This window comes from Nerophis ophidion, linkage group LG08 (genome assembly GCF_033978795.1).
Source record: "Nerophis ophidion isolate RoL-2023_Sa linkage group LG08, RoL_Noph_v1.0, whole genome shotgun sequence".
Taxonomy (NCBI): Eukaryota; Metazoa; Chordata; class Actinopteri; order Syngnathiformes; family Syngnathidae; genus Nerophis; species Nerophis ophidion.
The window spans coordinates 58,129,703-58,156,275 of NC_084618.1; the positions used below are offsets into that span (position 1 = coordinate 58,129,703).

The window sequence follows — 26,573 nt, forward strand, 5'->3', positions numbered from 1 at the left end:
TGGATATGAATTGTTGTATTTTTTTCCCTTGGCCTCAGTCCGGACCCCTCTCCAAGGGCCCAGGCTTAGACCGATTTTTTTATTTAATTTTATCTAATTTTCTATTTTTTTCTCCCATTCCCCCCACTTGTTTACCTGTATCTTATCTTTTTTGTAAGGGGCGCTGGAAGCCGGCAGACCCGTCAGCGATCCTGTTCTGTCTCCCTGTAATGTTTGTCTGATCTTGAATGGGATTATGCTGAAAATTTTAATTTTCCCTAAGGAACTCTCCTGCAGGAATAAATAAAGTACTATCTAATCTAATCTAATAAAAGCAATTGAGCTTGTTAGTTGAGGTACTAATGTACTTCCATGCAGGTATTGACATCTTGTGGGGTTTATAAAAACTATGTCAGTAGTTTCTCTACAGCCACAGCTGCTTATTTTAACTTGCTGCGTTTGACACGGCACTAATTATTGACCCTGGAGGTTATTTGTTTTTGTAGACCACACTCCCAGCGACTATAGCATACTTGGTCAACAAAATAAAGGCTTTAATCGGATCATAACCATGACTACATTAATCAACACTTTTTTGTGTGGTTTAGAAGAACTAAATATGATGCGAATTCCCTCATAAAACATTTTTCTCCATGCCTGGCTGCATACGGTCATTGTTTGTGTGTGATTGCAATGCTCAATTCATTAACAATTACCAGTGCTGGTCTCAGTGACCCCTGGGTTGGCCTGCTGGGGGCTCAGGTGTTCTCGCACCATCTTCTGCAGTGAGCGCATAAACACCGAGATGAGCCGGTCGATGTAACTTGCGTTGTAACTGCAGGCCGACTTGAGAATCATAAGGGTTCCTGGAAAACAAACAATGATCACGGCGGAGGGAATTACAATAAATATGACACAGCATGTTTTTATCCTCCGCTTGATTTTTATTGCCGATGGGAATCGAACAACAGTTGCTTGATGTCACAGAGGTGGGGGATGAGGATGAGTAATGTCCGACCTCCACCCTATGTTACTGCTCTCTGGAGCAAATAGTAAAATTGTCAGCCTCCACAGTCACATGGATCTATTACATAAATACTACATCTCTGACAGCTGGCTATTAAAGACCTATAATGAACACGGACTGAAATGTGACACACAGCTCATTGATATCCGTCAGATTTAAGATACAGAACTCTGTATCAAGAAAAAAATTGAAAATAGAACAGCTATTGATTAAATATGCTTAATCCTTTTTCATAAAATCTCTGACATCTGCGTGTTTAAATGTAATGATCACACAAGGAGGAATGACAGAGCAATAATAAACAACCTTTCCCAAACGGCTGTACTGCGGTCTTCATTTAAAGACTCCAGATGTTCAGCCCAAGCAGAGCGGCCATCAGCTTGCATTTCAATGACCCACTCGCTAGTTTGATTGCTTTAAGTGACTTGAGAAGTCTTTTCAATTTGTCGGTGAAAAATACTGAAAAATTCACAAGTGAATAGTTCAAGTATGACAAGAATATATAGTGAGAAGAGAGGCTGTCTTACCGAAGAGCTGTGTAGGGTTGGTGTTGCTTGTGGCTTTTTCATAGTTGGTAAGTCCCTCATAGATGACCTTGCCCACAGCTGCATACAAACACTCCAGCTCCTCATACTTTGACGCCACTGTGGACGTGCCTAGAATGGTATGAGAGAAGTGCTTAACTCCACATCCTACCAAACTTTTTGCTTTGTAAGGATTTTCAGTTTGAACGTGCTGGAGGCTTACTGGGTTCAGTGGGAAAGATACTCATAAGTCGAGAGAGGAGCAAGTGAACGGCACGCAAGACTTTCGTGTTGCCGCATGTCATACAGGCAGCGATGCCTCTCTGGAGGGGTTTGAAGTGGGCCAGAACAGCGGGTGGCTGCAGCACAGTCAGCAAGAAGCAGAGAATCTCCAATCCGGTGCAGATGTTAGAGATGTTAGCCTGAGCTGGCTGCTCCTGAAATGACAACAGAGGAATATACAGAAAACGTATAAAGAACTATGATATAAAAATGGACAAAAGTATTGAGACACAACTCTAATGTTTTGATGTGGTCATAACCAAACATTACATGACTGTAAGCATAACCCTCTCGTCTAACAAAATAAATGAATGGACAATCGACACACTCTATTTGACTGTACCAACTCTATTTAAAAAGGTGTAATAGTCCAGTGTAGGGGTTGGTAACCTTTGCTATCAAAAGATCAATTATTTTTCATTACGCCTGTTACAACTGCACAATTAATCACATTCTTGAGTTTGGTGGCCACGATTTAATTATTGGACCCCAAAAAAAATGTTAATTATTACAAATTGTTATACTCCTCTGCATATCAAATCAAGCACTTTCATAGTCACGGCGGCAGAAAAGCAGCAACCATTCATCTTAAAGCCCCGTGAACTGCTTTGAAAGTACAAAGGCGACAGGTGCGGAAGCCTGCACAACACGTAGTTTTGCTAGTCTCCCTGTAGCTGCTAAATGACTGCTAAAAGCTTGTCATTGTGCTAAAAAGATTCTAGAGACACTTTTGTGTTGGGTGCAAGATGTGCTCCCCATTGGAATTCATGCACCCCTACATCTGCGCATGTGTATGAATTCAGGGAATGCGGATATGAGTACATCAGTACGATCATTACAATAAATAATGCTATATTTTTGTGTTTTGTCCAGAGCTGTCCAAAAATAGACTTAACTCCTGACTTAACACCATAAAAATATTACAATAATCATGACCATGTATACGCACATTTCACTATTTTAACTGTACATCTTACCTTGACGGCGGATGGTTACCTAAGAAGCAGCACGAGGGGTTTTATGGTCAGTGAATTAGGTCAATACATACGTCAGTGTAAATATAACTGAAGAGACTGGTGTGCTCACTTGCAAATTTCAATTCAAAATACGCCGCAATGGGATTTAGGTAACAATGTTAGTAGGGTTTGGGCAAATAAATGACTTGGAAGTCGGAGTTCCTTGAGGGAACCCACAAAGTCACGGGGAGAACATGCAAACTCCACACAGAAAGATCCCGAGCCCGGGATTGAACTCAGGACTACTCAGGAGTCAGGACCTTCGTATTGTGAGGCACATGCACTAGCCTATGCACCACCGTGCTGGCCATGGATTGTAATAATCCAAATATGATTAGCAGCAAAGTAGAAAGCCGTCAATGTTGTGGCACGGAGCGCGACTGCAGGCGACATATAAACTAGCTCGATGATGCTAACTAACAAGCTTGTTTCGGTGCTTCTGATCGTCTCCCTGTCTCGCAACTCAGTGCGGCATTTAGACAAGAGGAACAGCGAAAGCCTATGGCTGAGGCGAGCACTCAACACATTTTGTTTAAATTGTATTTTTTTTATATTTCATAAAAAACTGTGGAAGTGATGCAGATTTTTCTGTGTTTTCGCAGACATTTAATATGCCTGTATATATTATGATTACATTACATTATAATCCCTATATTATTTTTTTATCGGTTATTTCTTCAGTTTAAGAGCATGATGTAGTCAAAAGATGTGTCTGTCTGCATGCAGAAAGCCAAATTATTTTAAAATTAAATTATTCCATATTGTTATAATGTGTGGAACTTTCAAACAAGAGTATGTTCATTGAAAGTCTGAAATTAACATGTCTCCCTTCACTCATTATTTCGCAGTTTTATGCAATGTATGTATGAAATATAAAAATCGCAAACTGAATCCTCAATTTTGGAGAGAAAATCGCAGTTAGTTTTTTTTTCTTAAAATCGTGCAGCCTTTATGCTGGACGCACATTCAAAACTTTACAAACCGTGGGAAATGATAGAACTCTTTTTAAAAATGCTCAAAAGGGAGCCACAACAAGGAGGCTAATAAGGCTAATCTCTTGTTTTTTTATCCAGAGATTATCACTAACTAACCCTTTATTAACAAAAACAAGACAACTTCAAAATCAATACTTTGCACACAAGGTATTACCTCCCACGAAAGAAACAAGCTACTCTGACTTCTGCTAAACCAAAGATAGATCGATGGCCCGCATAAATGCCGAAGTTGCTTTGAATTGTAATGAAGGTACACAAAGGCTTCGTTTACACTGCATACCAAATCTGATTTTTTTTGCCATCAAGTTACACAGATCATATTTTGTTTTGCCAGTCTAAATGCTCCAAAGTGCTTCAAATCTGATCTTTTGGCATAAGATTTAGGGCACTTCAGGAGGTAGTTCTGAATCCAATTGGAATGGGATCATTTCAAATGTGACTTCAGTCTAAATGCAATGTGACCTGAATGGGACATTTTCATGAGCTTTGGGTGACGCATTTGTCAGCAGAAGTGGATATTTCATCACGACATTTGGTTTCGGTTAACAAAGTCTATGTAAGACAACAAAATTGTCGGTGCATCACTTGCCAATAAGGCAAAATATTAGGCTGAATCTGAATATATATTTTGATTCCAAAGAAATAGCGATTGTTAAAAGACGGGAATTGACGATATGGCGCATTTGCCTATTTGAGTTGAAAAATAAAGCTCACGTACATCATGTCCGTGTCTCCTCTCCCTAACAGCCATTAAAAGATTAGAACCCTCCCAAATATATTACATTATATAGATCCATTCATACATTATACTACATTAATTTATTTTCACGTTAAAAAAAGCACACTAATTTTTAAGGTGTTGATACTTTTATTTTATTTTGCAGTAGTAACGACTTCCTCCTGGTCAACTTCCTTTGTTTTAACTTTATCGAAGTCCGCATGCAAGTTACGTTGAGGCCACATTGGGGCCACATTTGGGCCTGTGCGCGTTTACACTAGGGTCTGATAAAAATCACATTTTGCTTGCAGCTTAAACTGATTACTGGAATAAATCTGATTACAAAAAAAATCTGATTTGGGCGATTTAGGCCTGCTGTGTAAACATAGTCAGTGATGACTAGGGTTGAGTATCGTTTGAATTTGAACGATTCCGATTCAGATTCTTTGTTTCGATTCCGATTCCTAACAATTCTCGATTCTGATTCTTTCTTTAAAAAAATAAAAAATAAAAAGCAGGGTCAAAAAAAACCTCTGCCGTCTGTGGCACTGACATATTCCCCATTGCCGCTACGGTGAACGGAGTACGCTGAGCACATCGCGGAACCTGGCAAGTAGGTTGTAAATTGTCTATGAAAAAATACGTTGGATAATTTGTTAGCTGCCTCAACGTTGGCGCAAAACACATTATTTATTGCATATATATTGTTTTACTTACCGGATTCGGACTGCAGTGCAGTCACCGAGGTGCCATGCTGGGCGTCGGAGCCGGAGCCAGAGCCAGAGGAAGAGGCAGAGGAGGACGGTCGACGCAGCGTGTCGAAGACGGGACACGCATTTATTTGTGCTCCATGAACTCGGAGGTGCCTCATCATGTTCGACGTACACCCTCCTAAGCACGAAACAGTCCTGTCGCACGTGTTGCATTTGGCCGATATTTAATTTTTTTTGTAAAATAAAGCCACACTTTCGACCGCCGACGACTCGCTCTGCTACATAGGCTCGGCTACATGGGCTTGGCTATGCTAACACTTCCGGCGGTGGGCGCTTCTTTGTTGGTGTTCAACGGCTTGTTCTTCCGAGTCGGCGGACATTTTTTTTTTTCCTGTCGGCAGACTGGGTATCGAAACTAGGAATCGGAATTTAAACTTTTGAACGATACCGGGAGAATCGGAAAGTTAGTCCCGGTTCCAATCGATACTCGATACCCAACCCTAGTGATGACAAAGCCAAGAGAATTCAAGATCGATCTTTGGCAGCGGTGGCACTATTCTTGACTAATGAACAATGTGACCTCAGTGATAAGGTTTTTGGCCTATATATGTGTTGTACCGATAATGCAACACATTACTAAAAACTTTATCTGTTTAAACATTCACAGGGAATATAAATGGATGTAGGCAAGCATGTGATTGTCTCACATTAGCCTTCTTGGCCTACATTTACTGCCATGCCAACAAAATGAGATAATCTACAGGAGGACATAGCTCATTAACCTGCTGGACATGTAGTGCATGTTCCCCAAGGGAGGAAAAAACCTGTGTATTATCTTGATCCGACCGACACAGAGGCTTGTTTGTCACACCATCCTCATGAAATCAGTGTAGACTGAGAGAAAGGTACAGCTGTTGCAATGATCCCCACAAGAGTACAAAGGAAATATGGGACGACGTATGGAGTATGGCGATAACCTTGTCTTGGCTGTGGATGCCAATCTGACCAGCGAGATGAACAGAGACTCAGGCTAGCAGCAGATAAGGGAGACAAAGTGAAAACACAGGCCGGAAAGATGACAGGAGAAGGTTGTGGCGAGGGACCGGGAGGGTTGGGGAGGGGGAAAAGGGTACGGAAAGATGCAGAGGCACACGGCAAGGACAGAGAGGAGGAGATGAAGCGGGTGGGGAGTTGAAAAAGAAGTCACAGGCCAACCGGGACTGATTCTTGTTATCTTGCCACTGTCATTATTTTGTCATTATTGCAGTTGGGGCCTCACTTGGTGTAAAACCGATAAGAGACAAAGGGCTCAGACATTTGCGTAAGACACGGCCTACCTAAGTTGTGACAAGGAAACTTTTGCAGTCCTTTAGGAAGTAACTTCCAGGGGTAATGAATATTTTTGGCCAACCGAAAATAACTGAATGAAAGGGCACTGCTTAGTTTTAGTTGTCCTTAAAAGGTAATCCACAGGTTGCCACCATCCGATTTACCCAAATACATTCCAGTTGATCAAAATATTAAAATAGTACGACATAATGCAAAAACCTCTTAATGATGTTAGAACAATGATGTGTGTCCCTAGAGCTTGTTTATCATCTCCATCCACATTTGAGAGAGGAAGCACTCAAATGGTTGTTTTACCCCCCAAAGTTTTGAGACCATAAACAAACTCCCTCGCAGCCCCTTTTTCATGGTCATGTTACCACCTCTGACCTTCCCCTTACTAGATGAGAATGCATCTAGTGTGGGCATAAACCTAGGCTGATAGTCAATAAATCAATTAATTGAACGATAAATAAAACTGAAATTGATAACTTTGCTGGCATCAATAAGCTGCTATGTCCGTGTGTGTTTGTTTTGTTCATCCATCACTTCCAAGCAGGGAGCAAGAGGCTTCACTATCGCTCTCAGTGCCCGATCGAGTTTATTCAATATCAGACTTAAATGAACGTGAACAAAATTATGAAAAAAAAATTAAATGAACGGCGTAAACCCTCCTGTCAGTCATCTGCAATCTTTGTCTCACACAGCTCAAGTGTTGCTAACATTTGTATCCTCATGTACCACTCAATGATAACGTTGTTGTGTCTAAAATACAGACAGCATGCATTACATTCCACACACGCACATGCACGCACACACACAATATATTGAATGTTGTGAATGAATGTGAATGGTTAGTGTTGGAATTTCTCAAATCAGTCGACAAATGTTGTAGTAGTAACATTTTTAAGAGAAATAGTAGTACGGAATTCCTGGAATTTCGGAAAGACCGGGAATTTTTACAGTTCAAATAACATCTTAGTTTTTTTTCCTGATAAGAGGAATGTTTTGACGGTGGAACGGTTGAAGTTGGTTGAAAAATGTGGGAGGAGTAGTTGCCAGAAAAAAGGGTGGAAATAGAGCTTTGGAAAACCAGGTATTCTGGAAAATCCTGGAAATGTTTTAAACTTGGAAAGATTATAGTTTGAATTTCCAGAATGGCGGAATGTGTTGAATGAAGGTGAAATGGTTTGAATAGGATGAAACATTTGGAAATGGTGGTAGTTTGAAAAATGGCCAATTCATTTAGAGTGGGATAATTGTCCTGGACAATCTAGAATTCTGAGAAATCTGAGAATTTTTGGAGTTTGGAAAGCCCACGACTCCCGAATAGGCTGAACAGTTTGAAGTTGAAATGGTTTGAATCGGGTGAAAAATGCGAAAGGTAGAGAGCGCCAAAATCTGGAGAAGAAGTAGAGGAATAATAATAAATAGATTAATTTTGGTGTAGATAACCATGTGTGTGAATACTTTGAAGCATTCACACAATAAACAAGTAGAGTGCAAAGAGCAACCCGACTTACATTTTAGTATTAAAATAAGCAGCAACATTTGAATTATACAGCAAAACGATAGAACGTAACAAGAAACTTATATGTTTCAACTTGTTAATAATAAACACATTCGTCTTCAACTGTCCAGTATAACTGTTTTAACCTTTTTTTTTTTTTTTAATACATGCGTCTTAGCCATTTGTGCATATTATATGAGGAAGTCCTATTGACACTGCCTAGACAACGCTCTCATCATGCACCTGGCCACACGCCCGCCGCCACAAACAGATTGCCAATCACTGACAAGTGCAAATAAGTTACAGCCTACTGTATATGTAAAAAGCGGATGCACAATAGCGCTTCTGAGATGTCAGAGACAGGTGTGGACAAACATTGCTAATTAGCCAATATGGCATGTTTCCGATAGGCCTTAATAAAAGTCTTAATGCTAGATTTCCGACAAATTTACGAAACACTATTGTTGGACCTGTGAGACTTATTCAAAACTGTTGAAAAATACTATCTTCAAGACAACTGCAATGAGGTCAGACCTCCGAAGTGGGATATTTTTTCTACTTCCAATATGTCTGCAATTCAAAATAATCTCTCAAATCAACTCCCTTTAATAAGTTAACACCATTCAGTTGAATTATTGAGAAAGTATAGTAGCAGCCATCTCACCACCGTCATTAGCAGCTTGTCAAACCACTGTAGCTTGAGCTCCGCGCGAGGCCACATGTCAGGCCTGAGGGCCGTCTTCATCAGGCTAACACAGCGACGAGACAGCAGCTCCCCCGGAGACCCGGCCACATTGGTACTGTCGTTCACCTGGGGGATGGGGAGGGGGCAAAGAAAGGTTGGTACACTTATCATCATAGCTGACAAAGAGTCCCACAATGGGTTCAGGGGGAGGAGAGAAATCACACAAGTCAAGGAGAGACTCGAGAAAGAGGGCCGTTGCTATTTTGCAGCATTTTATTTATGGGACAAGAATTTGACAGTGCCATAGTCACTATAGCACCATAGAAACGATTATTCAAGCAGCACGCCAGTTCAAGGCTAAATGCTGACAATGAAACCCTGTCATTTATAGAGTGCTGTGAACGTCTGCTTGATCATATTTCCTGAACATTCCTTCTACCGAGTACAATTGGGTATCCCAATACTAGGTTACATCTCCTTTGTAACATTCATATAAAATGTTGGTTACAGAAGAAACTCAGACTAAGAGGTCTGTGTGTGTTGGAGGTGTTACCTGGCATGCAATCCGGATGAGGAAGTTGACCACAGTGTCCGTGTGTTGTTTGTCAACAGGTTTAGTGAGCATTGTCTCTGTTCCTGGCATGGACTGGCTGCGACCAAACACCTAAAAATAAACAGTAATAATGGTTGTGCTTAAAAGACAGGAGTATTAAACTGGCGGCCCGAGGACAAAATATGTACTGGGAATGACACCCTACCGGCCCCCAGAGTACAGTTCATAACTTGAGAGAAACATTTTTGCAGCAAATTCCTAAAAACACCTCAGTGCTCCTGTTGTATAGAGGAACTTGGAGCACTGTAAACACATTGGCAGATCCTTGCATTGTCATTTTGACCTTGCAAGTAAACATTAAACACTGGGGTCCAAACTTGTGATTTACATAACTGAGGTGATTTTCAAGGCACCCATTTAAGTCTTCTCCTTTCTGGCAGTTACACAATTTTTTTTTAATAATGTGATTCATGTAATTAATAACTTTGCCCTTGCTTGTTTATTTCAGATTCAGATGCTACTTTTTTGGTTAAACTTGTAATGTTCCTCAAGGTTCCAGTTGGGCTATATATGGCCTGCGAGTTTATTCAAAAAAACTTTTGAAACACATTTTTGCGAAGGATAAAAAAAAACCCTACAGTTGTAGAGATGATCTTTGACTTGCTTTTTTGCAAAAGGTCCTTGAAACCGCAAAACGCACCTGTACTGCTGACAAAATTAAATGTCTACTGAAGGACATTGGTTCCCTTGAATACACAAAATAAAACTAATAGTAAAGAGAAATGTTCGGCCCCCCCGGTCCTTAACTGTCTGGAAATATGGCCCCCCCAAAACAATTAATTTAAATATCCTTGGGCTAGGAAGTCTCCATATATGACAAATGTATTGCGAGACCATATTAAAATGTATATATTGTTTTTTATGTAAGAGTAATTTCCAGTTCATGACAGTGACTAAGTTATTTCCAGAAGTTTGCACACCATCTGCACACGAGGGGGAAAACATTTGATTTGTGTCAGATATTGCCCACGGAGCATTTAACAATTACTAGTTATTTTTGACAGTTCAGAAGAAAATAGCTCATTCTGTCACAGTGGGAGTGAGATGAAACAGATGTGAGATGCAATTCTATTCCGAGGTAAAAATGAATTCAGACAGTAGAAACGATGCTGTCACCTCCTGTTGGCAAGTCCTTGCCTTAAAGAGATGCTGTTTGATCAAACTGTTGTGCAATCATTTGGAAACAATACAGCTCAAGGGCAACCGTGAAGCAGTTTCAAGTGGTTGCTAATTTTGGAGGAGGGAAACAACAAATGATAGAATGTAAATAAGCTCACAGTGGAGGCCGCTCCAGCCGCCGCACGGAATCTTTTGACATCTTGTCCGGCGGTGGTTGCATCTGTCGACAGCCCCCTTTTCAGAGCGCCGCCACTGGTTCCCTCACCACTGGGTCCGATGTCTGCCTCGGACTCAGGCTGCCAAGACAGATAGAAATGTACTTAGAGTTCATACTGTGGGAACAAACTAGTGTAAATTGTCCAATTATTGCCTTTTTCAATAACCTCAAAGTCTCCTATAGTCGCAGGGATGTGGTCTACAAAAGCAAATAACCGCCTGGGTCTCTATTTAGAAAAAAAACACCAAAAAACACTGGCATTAACAGCTATGCTACGTCTTTTATTAACTCCCCTAGAATCCACTAGCTCCATTTGAACTTTTTTCAGTGGTAGGCATCCAGCAGATTGATCTACCTCTACATGCGCTTTAGAGTGTTGCTTTTACTAAGCTGTTGTAGAGAAGTCAGTGCGTTTCACTTGCAATACTGTTGTTTACAAATAACCTATCTGTGATATTATTACTGGCCAAGCAGTTTGCTCCTTACCAATATTATAACATTGGTTTTGTTGCTGCAGTTGCACCCTCTTAATATTAACCAGAGAAGAGGGCTACATTTTCCTTTCCACTTTCTCTGTTAAGTTTAGCATTACCCGCCCTCTTTTGGTTTGGATAAATAAACTACCAGATATACCTAAAGTGTTTACATTACAATATGTACAGTTGTATTAGCGAAGGTATGTATTCCAGCGTTTTTCAACCACTGTGCCGTGTACCGTGAGATACAGTCTGGTGTGCCGTGGGAGATTATGTCATTTCACCTAATTGGGTTAAAAATATTTTTTGCAAACCAGTAATTATAATCCGCAAATGTGCCGTTGAGTGTCTGTGCTGGTTTAGAGCTTGGCAGCGTAACCGTGTAATACCCTTCCATATCGGTAGGTCGCAGCAGGTAGCTAATTGCTTTGTAGATGGTCGGGAACATGGTTTGTCCTGATCACAATATGCAGACGACAGCGGGAGGCAGGGTGCAGGTAAAAATGTTTCTAATGCTTAAACCAAAAATAAACAAAAAGCATTGAAACTTAGGGATGGCTATGCAAAACTAAACTAAAACTGAACTGGCTGCAAAGTTTACAAAAACAGAATGCTGGACGACAGCAAAGACTTACAGCGTGTGGAGCAGACGGCGTCCACAATGTACATACATACATAACATGACAAACAACCCCAAAATAGGAGTGCAAGACAAGAACTAAAACACTACAAACAGGAAAACACCCAAAACCTCAAAATAAGTCACGGCGTAATGTGACAGGTCGTGACATACTTCGAGACAAGAGTTATAGTGATGCATGCTTGGTCATGGTTTAAATTCATATCCAACCATTGCGAGAACAACTTTTTACTGTCAATATCGGCTGCCGAGTTAAATTTTTAAAATAATTTCTGCTGGTGCTGTGCCTCGGGATTTTTTCAATGAAAAAAAATGTGCCTTGGCTCAGAATAGGTTGAAAAACACTGCTGTATTCCACCCTTTCAAAAGGTGCATTAACACACCTCCATCCATCCATTTTCTGGATAGGTTGATTGGCAACACTAAATTGGCCCTAGTGTGTGAATGTGAGTGTGAATGTTGTCTGTCTATCTGTGTTGGCCCTGCGATGAGGTGGCGACTTGTCCAGGGTGTACCCTGCCTTCCGCCCGATTGTAGCATTAACACACCTGTTGGTCTTTAATCCTTTGCAGTTCCCACTTGATGACCACCTCTGCCAAGTCCACAGCCAGCTTTCTTTGTTCAATGGTCACAGTCGGGATGAAGCCCAGACGCTGCATTGCGCTGATCATGTGCTGCACCAGGTGGTGGCGCACAGGATAGTAAACCTGTTGAAACATTCACATGATATATGGAACATTTTAAAAATAATACAATACGTACAGTAGTAATGGTATCACTAGCTAAAGTAAGCAAGACAGTTTTTTATGTGACCACTAAATATAGTTATAAATATCAGGTACACAGGAGAAAGTTTGCTTTTTATGTTCAGGTGACATTATGAGCTCAGATTTTAGAAAGATGACAGCCGCCGAGATAAACATGATGCACTGTGAGTCCTATCCACTTAGTTTCAAGGACGTGACACACACTTAGCTCTGCGCATTCACACTGGAGGCTTACTTAGCCTCTTCGCAAGGCCAACTGGGACTCTCAAGCACGCAGACAAAAAGAGCGAGAGATGAGATGTCTATCAGGGGGCTGCTGCTAGTGACAAAGAATATTAAAGCTTCTCACTTTCAGGGTAATTATAGTCGATGGAGCAGGACTTCACCGCCCCTTAATGACAGAGAGGCTAAGCCCTGTCCATCACATGTGCACACACACACAGACACACACACACATACTCAAAGTCTCTCATCTGTCTGCCATTATCTCCCCAGTGCAATTATGCTGATGTGATTACATTAGATTAGTCAGCTGGCCCAATGAGAGCAACCTGTCAGTGAGATATAGAAGAAATTCAAGGAAAAAGTCAGTTCTGTGGCAAAAAAACCCTCATTCTCTGAACAGGTGAAGCCGGAAAGACAAAATGCGGAGGAATAGAGGGTCAATCAAGTTTTAAGAGTGCAAACATTTAGGTCAGTTATCCTTTGCTGGTGTTCATGGGTCAAACTTCTGAAGGTATCTACTTTACAGCAATGGCTGCCAGCATGCAGGTACTGTTATGGTGCAAAGTGCCACTATCGGAGCCACTGTCAACATGCTCCATCAATAGGGCTCAAATGTCTATTTTGAAATATAAGCTACACACATCTCAGCTCATTAAGTGATCTCCAATGGCATCAGCCATATAATCAATGAGAGCAGAAGAAGAGTGTTCAATTTTCCAGTAAAGCTCCAGACGTCTGAAGTTTATTGTCTTTGGTTACGATGCACTAATAAGTGATATCAACACTAAGGGTGTCAAAAAACAAATACCGTACTTTTCGGAGTATAAGTCGCACCTGCCGAAAATGCATAATAAAGAAGGAAAAAAACATATACATCGCACTGGAGTATAGGTCACATTTTTCGGGGAAATTTATTTGATAAAACCAAACACCAAGAATAGATATTTGAAAGGCAATTCAAAATAAATAAAGAATAATGAACAACAGGCTGAATAAGTGTACGTTATATGACGCATAAATAACCAACTGAGAACGTGCCTAGTATGTTAACGTAACATATTATGGTAAGAGTCATTCAAATAACTATAACATATAGAACATGCTATACGTTTACCAAACAATCTGTCACTCCTAATCACTAAATCCCATGAAATCTTATACGTCTGGTCTCTTATGTGAATGAGCTAAATAATATTATTTGATATTTTACGGTAATGTGTTAATAATTTCACACAGAAGTCGCTCCCGAGTATAAGTCGCACCCCCGGCCAAACTATGAAAAAAAACTGCGACTTATAGTCCAAAAAATACGGTATATCGATTTTCAGATTAATCGCAATTCTTATTTGGAATGATTGTTAATCCATCCATCCATCTATTCATTTTCTACCGCTTGTCCCTTACGGGGTCGCAGGGGGTGCTGGAGCTGCATTTGAGCGGTAGGCGGGATACACCCTGGACAAGTCTCCACCTCAGTGCAGGTCCAACACAAATAGACAGACAACATTCACACTCAGATTCACACATTTAGTGTTACCAATCAACCTATCCCCAGGTGCATGTCTTTGAAGGCGGGAGGAAGCCACCTTCATGAAAGGGAACCCACGCAGTCACGGGGAGAACATGCAAACTCCACACAGAAAGATCCCGAGCCCAGGATCGAACCCAGGAACTTTGTATTGTGAGGCACTCATAGTAACCCCTGGTCACCACGCTGCCCATATTCGTTAATGATTCTTCTTCAAATTTGCATCACAATTTCTATATTATTTGTAACCGTTGCCGAACTTTTTTTTCGAAAAGCTGTATCTTGCCAAGTCACTGGTGTGTCTGTTTGTGTGTAACAGGAAGAAAAGCTTGCATGGGAACACAAAAAATACTTTTGTTTTTGTTTTTTCAATCTGTCCTTTCTCGCCTCTCAGGTAAATCTCATTGTTGATGTAGATGCCAATATTTGCTGTACAGATTTACTTCAGAAAAGAAAAGTGCATATGTTCCTTCTTGACTGCACTTAAATGTAGAATATATGTATAATATAGTTATATTATTCACTTGTGAATAATGCTGTATAGCATTTATTTTCTATTGTGAGCGAACTGTGGTGCTGAATAAAGTACTTTCTATTCTATTCTATTCTATTCGATTCTATTCTATTTTCTTTTAACTAATAATGAAATTGAACAGAGCTGTTCATTTATTTTATGGAGGAATGTAGTTAATCATAGAACTGGTATCCAATGTTATATAAAAAAAAAAGTACACATTTTAAATAGAGAATTGTTTTGAATCGAGAATCGATTTTGTATGAAATAGTTACCCCCAAGAATTGAATAGAATCGAATCTAGTGGGGCTCAAAAATTCACAGCCCTAATTAAACCTGTTCCTCCAGGATTTTGCAGGATTTTTTTATGATTGTCGTGGCCAAAATGCCTAAATTTGCTGCATTTTTTTCAGGACGTTGCTATAAAAGTTGCGATATGTTGAGGCTTCTTTTTTTCACAAACATTGAATCAGTTCATCCATCTACCCTGTACCGCTTGTCCCTTTTGGGGTCGTGGGGTGGCTGGAGCTGATCCCAGCTGCACTCGGGCGGAAAGGGGGGTACTCCCTGGACAAGCTTTAATGATTTTATGAATTTATTATCAATGTTTTAAGTGTTCCTTGAACTTTAAACTCAAAAGCACAAGATTGCAACAAAAATTGGAAAACAAACACTGTAAAGATGTTTCACTTGTTTTACACAGACTTAAAAATACACAATACATAGCAGTAAACGCAAATACTTAGAGCTTATTGTCAAATAACTGTACTGTTTTAGGTCATTATAACTAATACTAGAAACAAATAATTACAGAAAAAAACACCACTAATACATTTAACCCCCATACATTAGAGAAAATTGTGAACTGCTGGTGGTATTTTTTGTTGGTAAATAAGAGATAATAAGAGATTATTGTCACACTTCAACATCTCTTGTCATGTAAATGCTGCATCAGCATTGCAAATTAAAATATACCCTTAATTTCCTCACTGCAGATAAATACAGATTAAATCCACATATAAATACATCAACTAGGAAGTCAGTATGCCAATGTGTTGCTAAACGTTGATATTGTAGATTTAATATACTCCATTACCCAGAAATCTTAGCGCCGTAAACAGGAAAAGTAGGTGTGAGTTAGCACGTGTGGACGACAATTGTGCCGTTTGTACATAAGACTTTAAATATTTTTGCTGATCCTGCTTCGTCTACACAAGATTCAAACATGTTTTTAATTAGACAGTTGACGCTCACATTTCAGCACCGCTCAGGGTCAAATTCAATTGAAAAAAAAATTACGCTGATTAGCCAAAATATGTGGGGAAGTTGCGGGCATTGGACAAAGTTGTGAGGCTGAGCACAATTTGCGGGGATTGGTTGAATTGTCTGGAATTGGATTAATCTCATCACTAAAAGTGTGTGCAAATAGACATCTCATCATCATGATTATTATTAGTATACATTACATAGAAATTAATCTGTTACTTGACTTACTCTCAGCATGAATGAACACACTGGCAATCAAACCCTGGACTGGTGACGAGACGGACGCAGGAAGTGGATGGGTGACCTACTCTAATTGCAGGTGACTTATTTTGCTTCGACTCACCCTGAAGTGCTGCACTATGAGATGCAGTATGTGGACCAGCTGCGGTACAGTGTGGCCCTCCTCCACGATGATTTTGCGAGTCCAGTGTGTCAGCATCTGGTGGCCGTCCTCCATGCGAGCGGGCACAGCTGGCGTGAGGATAGCCATAGCCTGGCGAACAATGGCACGGGCCTCCATGGTGTGCGCTTTTAAAAGGCTGTGGAAGACCTAAAACAGCAATACATGTTCACTCCGTTAATATTTGTCTGCCTCCAACTTTCCTCCACGTCGTAAAGTGAATTGTAATTATATAGCGCATTTTCTTTAGTGACTCAAAGTGCTTTACATTGAGAAGCCCATTATCTACATTTAAGCTACATTTACACCAGTTTGGGTGGCACTGGGTACAAAGGGGGTAAAGTGTCTTGCCCAAGGACACAACGGCAGTGACTACGATGACGAAAGCTGGATTCGAACCAGGAAAAGACTACATTTCTGGTTGGCTGCTCTACCATCTGAACCACATCACTCAGGAGCAGGTAGTCCCACCACAGCATTTATTGTAGGGATGCTGGGAAAAAGCTAAAAAACTTAATGTGTTCAATACCCATATGATTTTGTGACATGTACACACGTATTGGTTATAATTGGGCTATGTCCAAAGGTAAGTGTGTGTTTCATTTTCCCTCCTCTGGCATATTTCTCACCTGCAAGACAATCTTCTTGTGAATAGCAAACTTGGCAATGATGTGCGCCAGCAGTAGGTGTCCGCTGTATTTACATGCAGGGTCCACGCAGGCTTTCGGAAGCAGACACGGCCAGGCGAACGTCATGAGGCGCCGCAGCTTGCTGTTGCGGGACTTGTTGTTGTCGTGAATGTGGTGGGGCGCATGCTCTACCAGCAGAGTGGAGAACTGCAACAAGCATATCCGGAGAGAGTCCAGCAGGTCAGCCTGTTTTTCTGGATCTAGAACCTGGGTGGGGGCAAGAAACGGAAATAGTTAAAGTTAAAGTACCACTGATAGTCACACACACTAAGTGTGGTAAAATTGCACTATGCATTTGACCCATCCCCTTGTTCCACCCCCTGGGAGGTGAGGGGAGCAGTGAGCAGCAGCGGTGGTCGCGCTCTTGAATCATTTTGGTTATTCAACCCCCAATGCCAACCCTTGATGCCGAGTGCCAAGCAGGGAGGTAATGGGCCCCATTTTTATAGTCTTTCGTATGACTCGGCCAGGGTTTGAACTCACAACTTACCAATCTCAGGGCAGACACTCCAACCACAAGTAGATACACTTGATGCTCATTCAGACTCGTATAGTAATTGCTTCATTAAATTAAGTCGACCATTTTATATCAAAATACCCATCACTATTTCAATCACCCTTATGGGAACAGACAACATGCATTGACAAAAACTATTACAGTTAACACTCATTTATAAAGAGCAAAAATTATTCAATAGGTTCTGTTTACAGATACTTATCGGGTTGATATGAGGAATAACGACGTCTAACTGATAAATCCGATTACATTTTTAAAAAAAACTTCAGATATCGGGAAAGAGTGCTGTCAACTGTTTCTCATGAGCTCATTGTAAACGAACACTGTGTCGATCATGTGGCACGTCCACACTGTTTCAGAGGAAGACATATCACTTGCCATTTGCCTCAAATGTTCTGCAAACATTCCGCATGAAGGGAAAAATAATCATTGAGCGTCAACACATGAAACCTTACAAGACACCTGAAACAACAAAAACACTATGACTGTATTTTGAAGGCCTACAAAGACAGACAACTGCACTGCTAAAGAAATTGTGCCCCACTCAGTGGCAAAAAAAAGGTATGCACACAATACAGTAAAATCTATATTTAAAAAAAGCAATAGATAAGTTATCAGTTGTGGTCTTTAGAAGCTGGAAGTTACCTGTAAAGGCTTGGGGGAAAAAGTGCATCCCTAAGATAACCATAAAACAGGAAATATAATTAACTGTGACATAGCAAGGGCTGGGTGCTCAGTACAATTTCAGCAATAATACATTGAGCAGAAAAAAAGACTTCATATACTTTAGATGTAAAGTTTTATACATGCCACCAACCAAAAGCTTTTCATCTTGCCGCTCACACACAGCAGTGACCTGGAGAGATTCAGCCGTGACAGAAATGTTGGCAAGTCAGTAAATAACAGAGAGAGAGTGAAGACACTAATCTTAAGACAATAATGACCAAATGGAGCAGATCATCCAACAACTGTTGAGCAGCTGGGAATATTATTACACAAGCTAATATGCCAGCATGTGTAATTAAGATGTCAGAAAAGGTTGATCGTAATGCAAAAAAACATGATTGACAGGAGTGTTTGTTAGTGTGACAGAGAAGATGTAATGAGGGAATGTCCATTACCAGAGCTGTTATGCAGCAGTAGAGTTAGGGGAAAAAATTGTATTGGAATTTGATTGAACCTACACTGGAATATATGGACGGTTAAGTCTTCACTTGAGTCTCATGTCATTAACAGCCAATAAGACAGGTGTTAGTTACTTATTGAATCTACCACAGCATAAAAACACACGCTGACCTTTAACATGGCCACATCGTGACCTCTACACCAGAATTATAGTATTGTTTGACAAATGAAACAGAACTTGTGGTATTAAATAATTGATAGAAGACAGATAGAAGAAATGTTAAGAAGGCCAACAATTGGCGTGATAAGGAAAATGCGTGCAGACTTAGAGTGAGGTTGAGAGGCGGATTTGTTGTTGACAAGAGCTAAGTTATGAGAGAAAATGCATCAGGTAATAAAATCAGGGAGACAAAGTTGTTGACTAATGAACATCGAGTGGAAGGGGTGGGAGAGCAATGAGTGCTGAGTGGGGGAGGGAAATTTAAACAATGCATTAGAGCAGGGGTCGGGAACCTTTTTGGCTGACAGCCATGAAAGCCAAATATTTTTAAAATGTATTTCCGTGAGAGCCATAAAATGTTTTTTTTAACACTGAGTACAACTAAATGCGTGTTTTTTTAATTGAGACTGACATTTTTACTGTAAAATGACTCTATTATTCTTTTTAATAACATTGTTATTCTAAAGTTACCCAATAATAAATATAATACTGTACTTCTTACCATTAATGCGACATCTTGAACAGGTGCGATAGAAAACGGATGGTTGGATTAAAATGCATGACAATGTTTTATAATTTGAACGTTATTTTTAACACTGTTATTACCAGCGGAATTATTCATTACTTATCGTGTTAAGCAATGTCAGCTAAGATTTATCTAAGAGCCAGATGTAGTCATCAAAAGAGCCACATCTGGCTCTAGAGCCATAGGTTCCCTACCCCTGCATTAGAGTGTAAGGGTGCATGTGTACCTTCGTGATGAAGACGCTGGTAATGCTTTCTGGATTGTCCCCCTCTGGATTTGGTGGGCCAAGCAGCTGTTCTCCTTCCCCCTTCTCAAAGCTGTATAGGAAGGCTGGATTCAGGATGTGCTGCAGCACCTTTAAGTCAGAAAAACACAAACCCAGCCCAATTTTTTTTTAATATTATACCCACGAACGGAGAGGCAGAACTGGTCATCACTATGCGTGTCTAAAAAAGCATTTTAGAAAAAAATCTGCACAATCTCAGCTCACAAAAGCACTAATATGCTACACTCTAAAAAACGGAGATAACAGGGGCTTTTACAGTGTGCGATAACATAATTAATTAGCTGGGTATACCAACAGATGTGAGGCAATTTGGACCAATAACAAGAGTACTAAAACACGTCGCATTTAAACAATCATGACAGCAAGGCACTCCTACTCTATATGTTACCTTAATTAAATAAAGCCATAGTAGTGATTGCTTTTACACTGCAATGCTCACAGGCCTGTCTTGTATAAGGCAGACAAGTGTTAGCCCTTTTTCTTAATACTGGCCAGACAAGAAAATATAGTACTGTATAGCATGCTGCTACAGCTGTGTTTTTCAACCTTTTTTGAGCCAAGGCACATTTTATTCATTGAAAAAATGCGGAAGCACACCACCAGCGGAAAACATAAAAAAATGAAACTCAGTAGCCGATATTGAGAATAAAAAGTTGTTCTCACAAGTGTTTGATATGAATTCAAACCATAACCAAGCTTGCACCACTTTAGCTCTTGTCTGAAAGTACCGTCACGACCTGTCACATCACACCGTGACTTATTTGGAGTTTTTTGGTGTCTTCCTGTGTGTAATGTTTTAGTTCTTGTCTGGCGCTCCTATTTTGGTTGCTTTTCCTGTTTTGTTGGTCTTAATGCTATTTAAGTTGTCGCTATCTTTCATTGGTGATTGTCATGTCGTGTTTGGATGTACTTTGTGGACGCCGTCTGCTCCACACGCTGTAAGTCTTTGCTGTCGTCCAGCATTCAGTTTTTTTGCAACCAGTTCAGTTTTAGTTTCGTTCTGCACAGCTTTCCTAAGCTTCAATGCCTTTTCTTAGCGGCACTCGCCTTTTGTTTATTTTTGGTTTAAGCATTAGATACCTTTTGACCTGCACACTGCTGTCTGTCTATTGTGATCACGACAAACCATGTTCTCGACACCTACAAAGCAATTAGCTACTTGCTGCCACCTACTGATATGGAAGAGTATAGCATGGTTACTCTGTGGAGCTCTAGACAGCACAGACAACAACGGCACATTTGCGGAATATAATTACTGGTTTGCAAAAAATATTTTTTAACCCAAATAGGTAAAATTACATATTCTCCCACGGCACAGCAGACTGTATCTCACGGCACGCTAGTGCTACAGTAGGTTCTCTTTCTGGCTCTTAGACAATTGTGAAGAAGTGCTGAAATCTACAGGGACTATTCCCAGAATAAGCACATGGAGACACAGACTTGATTGGCCCGTAAAATTGCAGAATATCTCACCCACAATAAAGCTAAAGAGTGCATTTAATAAAGAAGGTGCTATCTGTTAATGAGCCCTGCTATTCAATCCAACATCGAGGAGAGCAGGGCGACGCTGAGTGAAGAACAATCTAAGGCAGCATATGGTCCCCCCCTCCTCCATTAGCTCATTACTTGCGCACAGTGTACGCACATCCGTGCTGGATTCAAGTGCAGACGCACAACCCAAATGAAGACGCCGAGAAAATGCACTGCACACTAGTCTGTTTTCTTCAGCCTCATCTGTTCCTATCATTTCTCAGCTTCTCTACCATCAATCACTGTACAATCACAGCATATTTTTGTGACATAATTAGATGAGGTGATGCTGCGGGCAGTGAGGTAACACAAATGCACTCGAACGCTCTTTGCGCATGCAGCCTACAACTAATTTTGCATGTGTCTTAATTAGGTAAATCCAATTTCCATATCAATACATGCGTGTGAGTTTTGCAGGGCGCTACTACCCCTGTGGCTCATTAACTATCGGCCCAATGTATAGAGCAGGGATTATGACACTAAATGGTTAGAAAGTGACATAGTGATCACCGCAGCGTAATCCGCGCTAGGATCAAACAAAGCACAAGAGGAACAAAAACAACAAACTCCAGCAGACTATGAAAAAGGCGTGGTTTGCCTCATCAATTTCATACTGGTTTTTGAATGCTTGACTGCTTGAATTATATACAGACTGCAAGGCGAAAACAAAGTACGGGTAAGTATAAGAAGGGAGCAGCAGAAGGTTAGTTTGTCTGTTCATCACAGATCTTACTCGGTTCTGTATTTTTTCTTTGTCTCGCTCCATGTGAAATATTCATGCCGGTGATGCTGCACCAAATCCCAACACGCAGTCTCACAAACACACACAGTGATGGTAATTATTGAAATGTCAAAGGACGTCACACCCGCCTGCGCTCAGTCTTTTGATCATAGATAATACGTATGTGCAAACACGTTCCAACAGGAGTGCCTCCTCTTCTTCGAGCTGCAACATGCAGTGCTACTTAATGCTACATTCCGGGAGTTGCATAAGAAAAGCTATGCAGCGATGTACACTTTCAGAGATACCTACCTCCATGCACCGAGAAACTAAGCGACCAAAATTAACGCATTCTTTGTTGCCCTAAGCGCCACCTCGCTGTATATGGAGTCGTGCTTTTTGTGTAACCCTGCCAATTAAAAAACAAAAATAGCATCGTCAACGACTAAAGCAAAATTCTACTGGGACTCTGGGAGGAAGTTCATAATGGAAGAAAAAACTGCACTCTAATCCAATAAGCAGGTTGTGAGCAGCATCACATACACAAGTATGTATCCTGAGCACAATTATCAGAGTGTAAGTGCTCCTGCCAGTTATTTGGCTCCAGTGTGCCAGAGAACGCCTTCTCCACTGACCCGTTTGTAATTTACAGCAGAGCTGGGGCTCCTCTGTGCCAGTCTCAAAGCTTGGTACAGCTGCTCAAATTGTGAGTGTGTGAATGTGAGAGTGCATGGAGCCTGGTTAAAAAGCAGCCAGAATGAGTGTAATGCTTTCTGCAGCATGTCAGGTAAAAAGGACATAGGAATCAATCTGTTGTGCCACTAAGGGTCCAGAACCAGAACAAAAAAAATAACCTTTGCAATTGGATCAAATAACTTCATGCACAAATGAGACAAACTAGGTGCCTTTATATTTACACTTTCAGCAGTAAGCCAATCAGCTGAGGAGAATGAATAGTTCATGCCGTATAATTGACAATGCATTCGTCACATAAATTCTGAAGCTGTAAAAAAGGGCAAAAACAGACTTTGCAAGCTATAGTCAAACCAGTTTACTTTGTAGAGTGAGAATGTGCCTTAATGTTACATTTGCATTATTACTACTCTTATCAGGAAATAGAAAAATGAGTAATAAAAAACACTTTAGGTGTAGTCAATACATTTATTCCAATCACTGTTTAAATTGAATTATGTACAGGGGCTACAAGTTTAAAAGGGGACATATTCTGCATTTGAGATTCAAAGATTTTAAAAGGTCATATTGCAATTTGTTCTACATTTAATACACTTTATTTTGGTCTACATGAAATGTAATTGTGGTTCTTTGGTCAAAATGTTGCATAGGTTATGTTTGACAGATCAACTTCAAGCCGCCTTCTGACCACCTCGTCAGAATGTGCCATTTTTTGGTTGGTCTTATTTACGTTCCTCCCCTTCAACAGCGTCTTCTCCCCTAGATTTTGCCGCTTTCAAAGGGAGTCTACTGACAGACATAAGTTAGAACTATACGCTACTTTCTATTAGAAACAGCAACAGCGGAAGATGCATGAGCATGTACAAGCCAGTCTACCCCACAATAAACGGATAGGGAAATAGAAGAAGTGTATTTACTACAATATTGGCCTACAATGGCCAACTTCCGAAGAGAGCTTTGGGGAAATTTCTACCATATATGGAGATATGGCGTGTCTAAATGAAATTAAGCAATGGATGTCCGCTAACTTTTTGCAACTCAACGCCAAGAAAACGAAAATGCTGATTATCGGTCCTGCTCGACACCAACATCTATTTAATAATACCACCTTAACATTTGACAACCAAACAAATACTCAAGGCGACTCGGTAAAGAATCTGGGTATTATCTTCGACCCAACTCAAATAAGAGTGTTACTAAAACGGCCTTCTTTCATCTCCGTAATATCGCTAAAATTTGTTCCATTTTGTCCACTAGCGACCCTGAGATCATTATTCATTATGGCCACCGGACACAGGTCTGGTGGCCAAGGATGAAGTGCTGGCTGTCCAGAGTCGGGACCCGGGGTGGACCGCCTGTGCATCGGTTGGGGACATCTCTCCACTGCTGACCCGTCTCTACTTGGGATGGTCTCCTGCTGGCCCCACTATGGACTGAACTCTCACTATTATGTTAGCTCCACTATGGACTGGACTCTCACTATTATGTTAGCTCCACTATGGACTGGACTCTCACTAATATGTTAGATCCACTGTGGACTGGACTTTCAAAATATTATGTTAGACCAACTCGACATCCCTTGCTTTCGGTCTCCCCTAGAGGGGGGGATTGCCCACATATGCGGTCCTCTCCAAGGTTTCTCATAGTCATTCACATCGACGTCCCACTGGGGGGAATTTTTCCTAGCCCTTATGTGGACTCTGTACCGCGGATGTCGTTGTGGATTGTGCAGCCCTTTGAGACGCTTGTAATTTAGGGCTATATAAACAATCATTGATTGATTGATTGGTTGATATCTGGTGACGTCACAAATAGGGAAATTGGGCAAATTTTAAACAGCTTTTTGAAGTAAGTATGAACAAAGGCAAACTTGCTTTAGAAATATTTCTGCAATGCCTCCATGGTTTGATTGCAAATTTTCATGACATATGCGGATCGCAAACACACAAAAACAGGTAACAATAAGTAAAACAAGTGGGTTTTGCATCATAGGTCTCCTTTAAAGCAGTTCATTGGGGTATGGTATATGCTTTGATGGAAATACATTACCGTAATTTGTGGACTATAAGCTGTTACTTTTTGGCCACGCTTTGAACCCTGCACTTTATACAATGCTGCAACTGAATTAAGGAATTCTCCAGGTTTATGAGCTTCACACACTGCCAATGAAACTAGCCTTGTCACATCAGACCACTGAAATTGCCAAATGTGTCACGGTGAACCAATGAAATTGTTCACATTAAATCAAACATGCTCAGACAATCATTCAGTCAGCAATTTAGAGTGTTATGGACTCACCCTTATTCTTGAGAATAAATTACGAAATGCACATGACGCAGCATCAACCAGATCTACCGGATCATCAAAAAAGGAAACCGCCACCGCACGAAACGAAAATCTACTACCGCTAATTAGCCCCAAAAGGTTGAATATCAGCACGGAGATAGACAAACTGCTCGCCATCATGGACAATCCTGCCCACCCACTCCACCAGACAATTGAGGGACAGCGGAGCTCATACTACAACAGGGTCATTTAGCTTAATTCCCACAGTGTTCGATTCAAAAACTCCTTCATTCCGCACTCCATCCAGCTGTATAATCTCTCGCCGTACAGCAAAGATGATATTTGTCTATTACCTTTTATGTTAGCTACCTCTCTTTGTTTATAATGTACAGTATATTTTCTGCACGATCTATTCTCTATTTTATGCTGCCATTTTGTTGCTGCAGCTGTTACATATACTGTCATATTGTACATGGTAATTGGGATTTGTTATATATTGTAGATATAATATAAAAATATAATATGATATAACAGTATATATTATATTATATACTGCATATATAATATGTAAATATTAAATATATTTGTACCTGCATTATCCTTTCCATCCTCTGTAACTGAGCTATTGTGTGGAACAATTTCCCTTGTGGATCAATAATGTTTGTCTAAATGTAAGTCTAAAAAAGACGGCTTCAACAGACCCAGCGGGCAGCAGGAGAAGAAGGACGAAGACTGCACTCAATGATAGGATCAGCTAACAATCGTATAGTGATGTTGTCTGTGGCTGCGAGTTGATGCAGGTGTGGAAATATGTGCATACAACAACACTGTTTAGGTTAAATCATGACAGTAGTTTAACTTAAGTTATAGACAGAAAAAACTGTGTAAGCGCGGCCTTATTTAAATCGGCTAGATTATTCTTTCCAAAACCTAAACATTTTTTGCTGAAAGTCACATTTTCTGAAAGGCAGGAAACATGAAAAAATACTTGGTTAAGTAATTTCAATCTTGACGGTTGGCATGCACTCTGGAGACCTCAATTTGTGTAGCCAACAAAAAGTCAGTCTTTAAAATCAGGCAGAATGTAGTAAACAACCAACATCTGCAAGCCAATTTTAAATGCTGGTTGACAGAAATGTCAAAAGGCACAGAGGAATGTTCCAGCTTCCTGTGCTATGTGCAGCCATTAATCGACTTTTCTCTTCTGGCTGCAAGTGAACATACCTTGGCTTTAAGCTCGTCGTTGAAGTGGGGATCATTGAACTCGACAAAGCGGAAGAACAGGGCACGTTTCTGGAGAATAGAATAGTTCCTGGGAATGTCCTCCTCCATGTACTCCTTCAAGAAGGTCATGTTGCACAAGAAGCGACCCGTGAATGCACGTAGCAACTGGAACAGCAGCTCGATCTCGGAGTAGTTGCGCCTTTTTGGAGGGGGAAA

The 26,573-nt window shown here is 40.6% G+C and overlaps 1 protein-coding gene across 2 annotated transcripts in view; it reads right to left on the bottom strand.

Moving 5' to 3' along the window:
• The window catches only part of trrap (transformation/transcription domain-associated protein), a 170,029-nt gene that overhangs the window by 90,478 nt on the left and 52,978 nt on the right, over window positions 1-26,573 (bottom strand). For both annotated transcript variants that reach the window (XM_061909070.1, XM_061909069.1), the window contains 11 exons: window positions 26,358-26,556; window positions 19,844-19,972; window positions 17,170-17,436; window positions 16,484-16,690; window positions 12,389-12,547; window positions 10,666-10,803; window positions 9,329-9,439; window positions 8,755-8,901; window positions 1,754-1,967; window positions 1,534-1,662; window positions 696-845 (listed from right to left, as the gene is read on the bottom strand). In XM_061909070.1, the coding sequence (XP_061765054.1) occupies window positions 696-845; window positions 1,534-1,662; window positions 1,754-1,967; window positions 8,755-8,901; window positions 9,329-9,439; window positions 10,666-10,803; window positions 12,389-12,547; window positions 16,484-16,690; window positions 17,170-17,436; window positions 19,844-19,972; window positions 26,358-26,556 (1,850 nt within the window). The remainder of the gene's footprint in view (window positions 1-695; window positions 846-1,533; window positions 1,663-1,753; window positions 1,968-8,754; window positions 8,902-9,328; window positions 9,440-10,665; window positions 10,804-12,388; window positions 12,548-16,483; window positions 16,691-17,169; window positions 17,437-19,843; window positions 19,973-26,357; window positions 26,557-26,573) is intronic.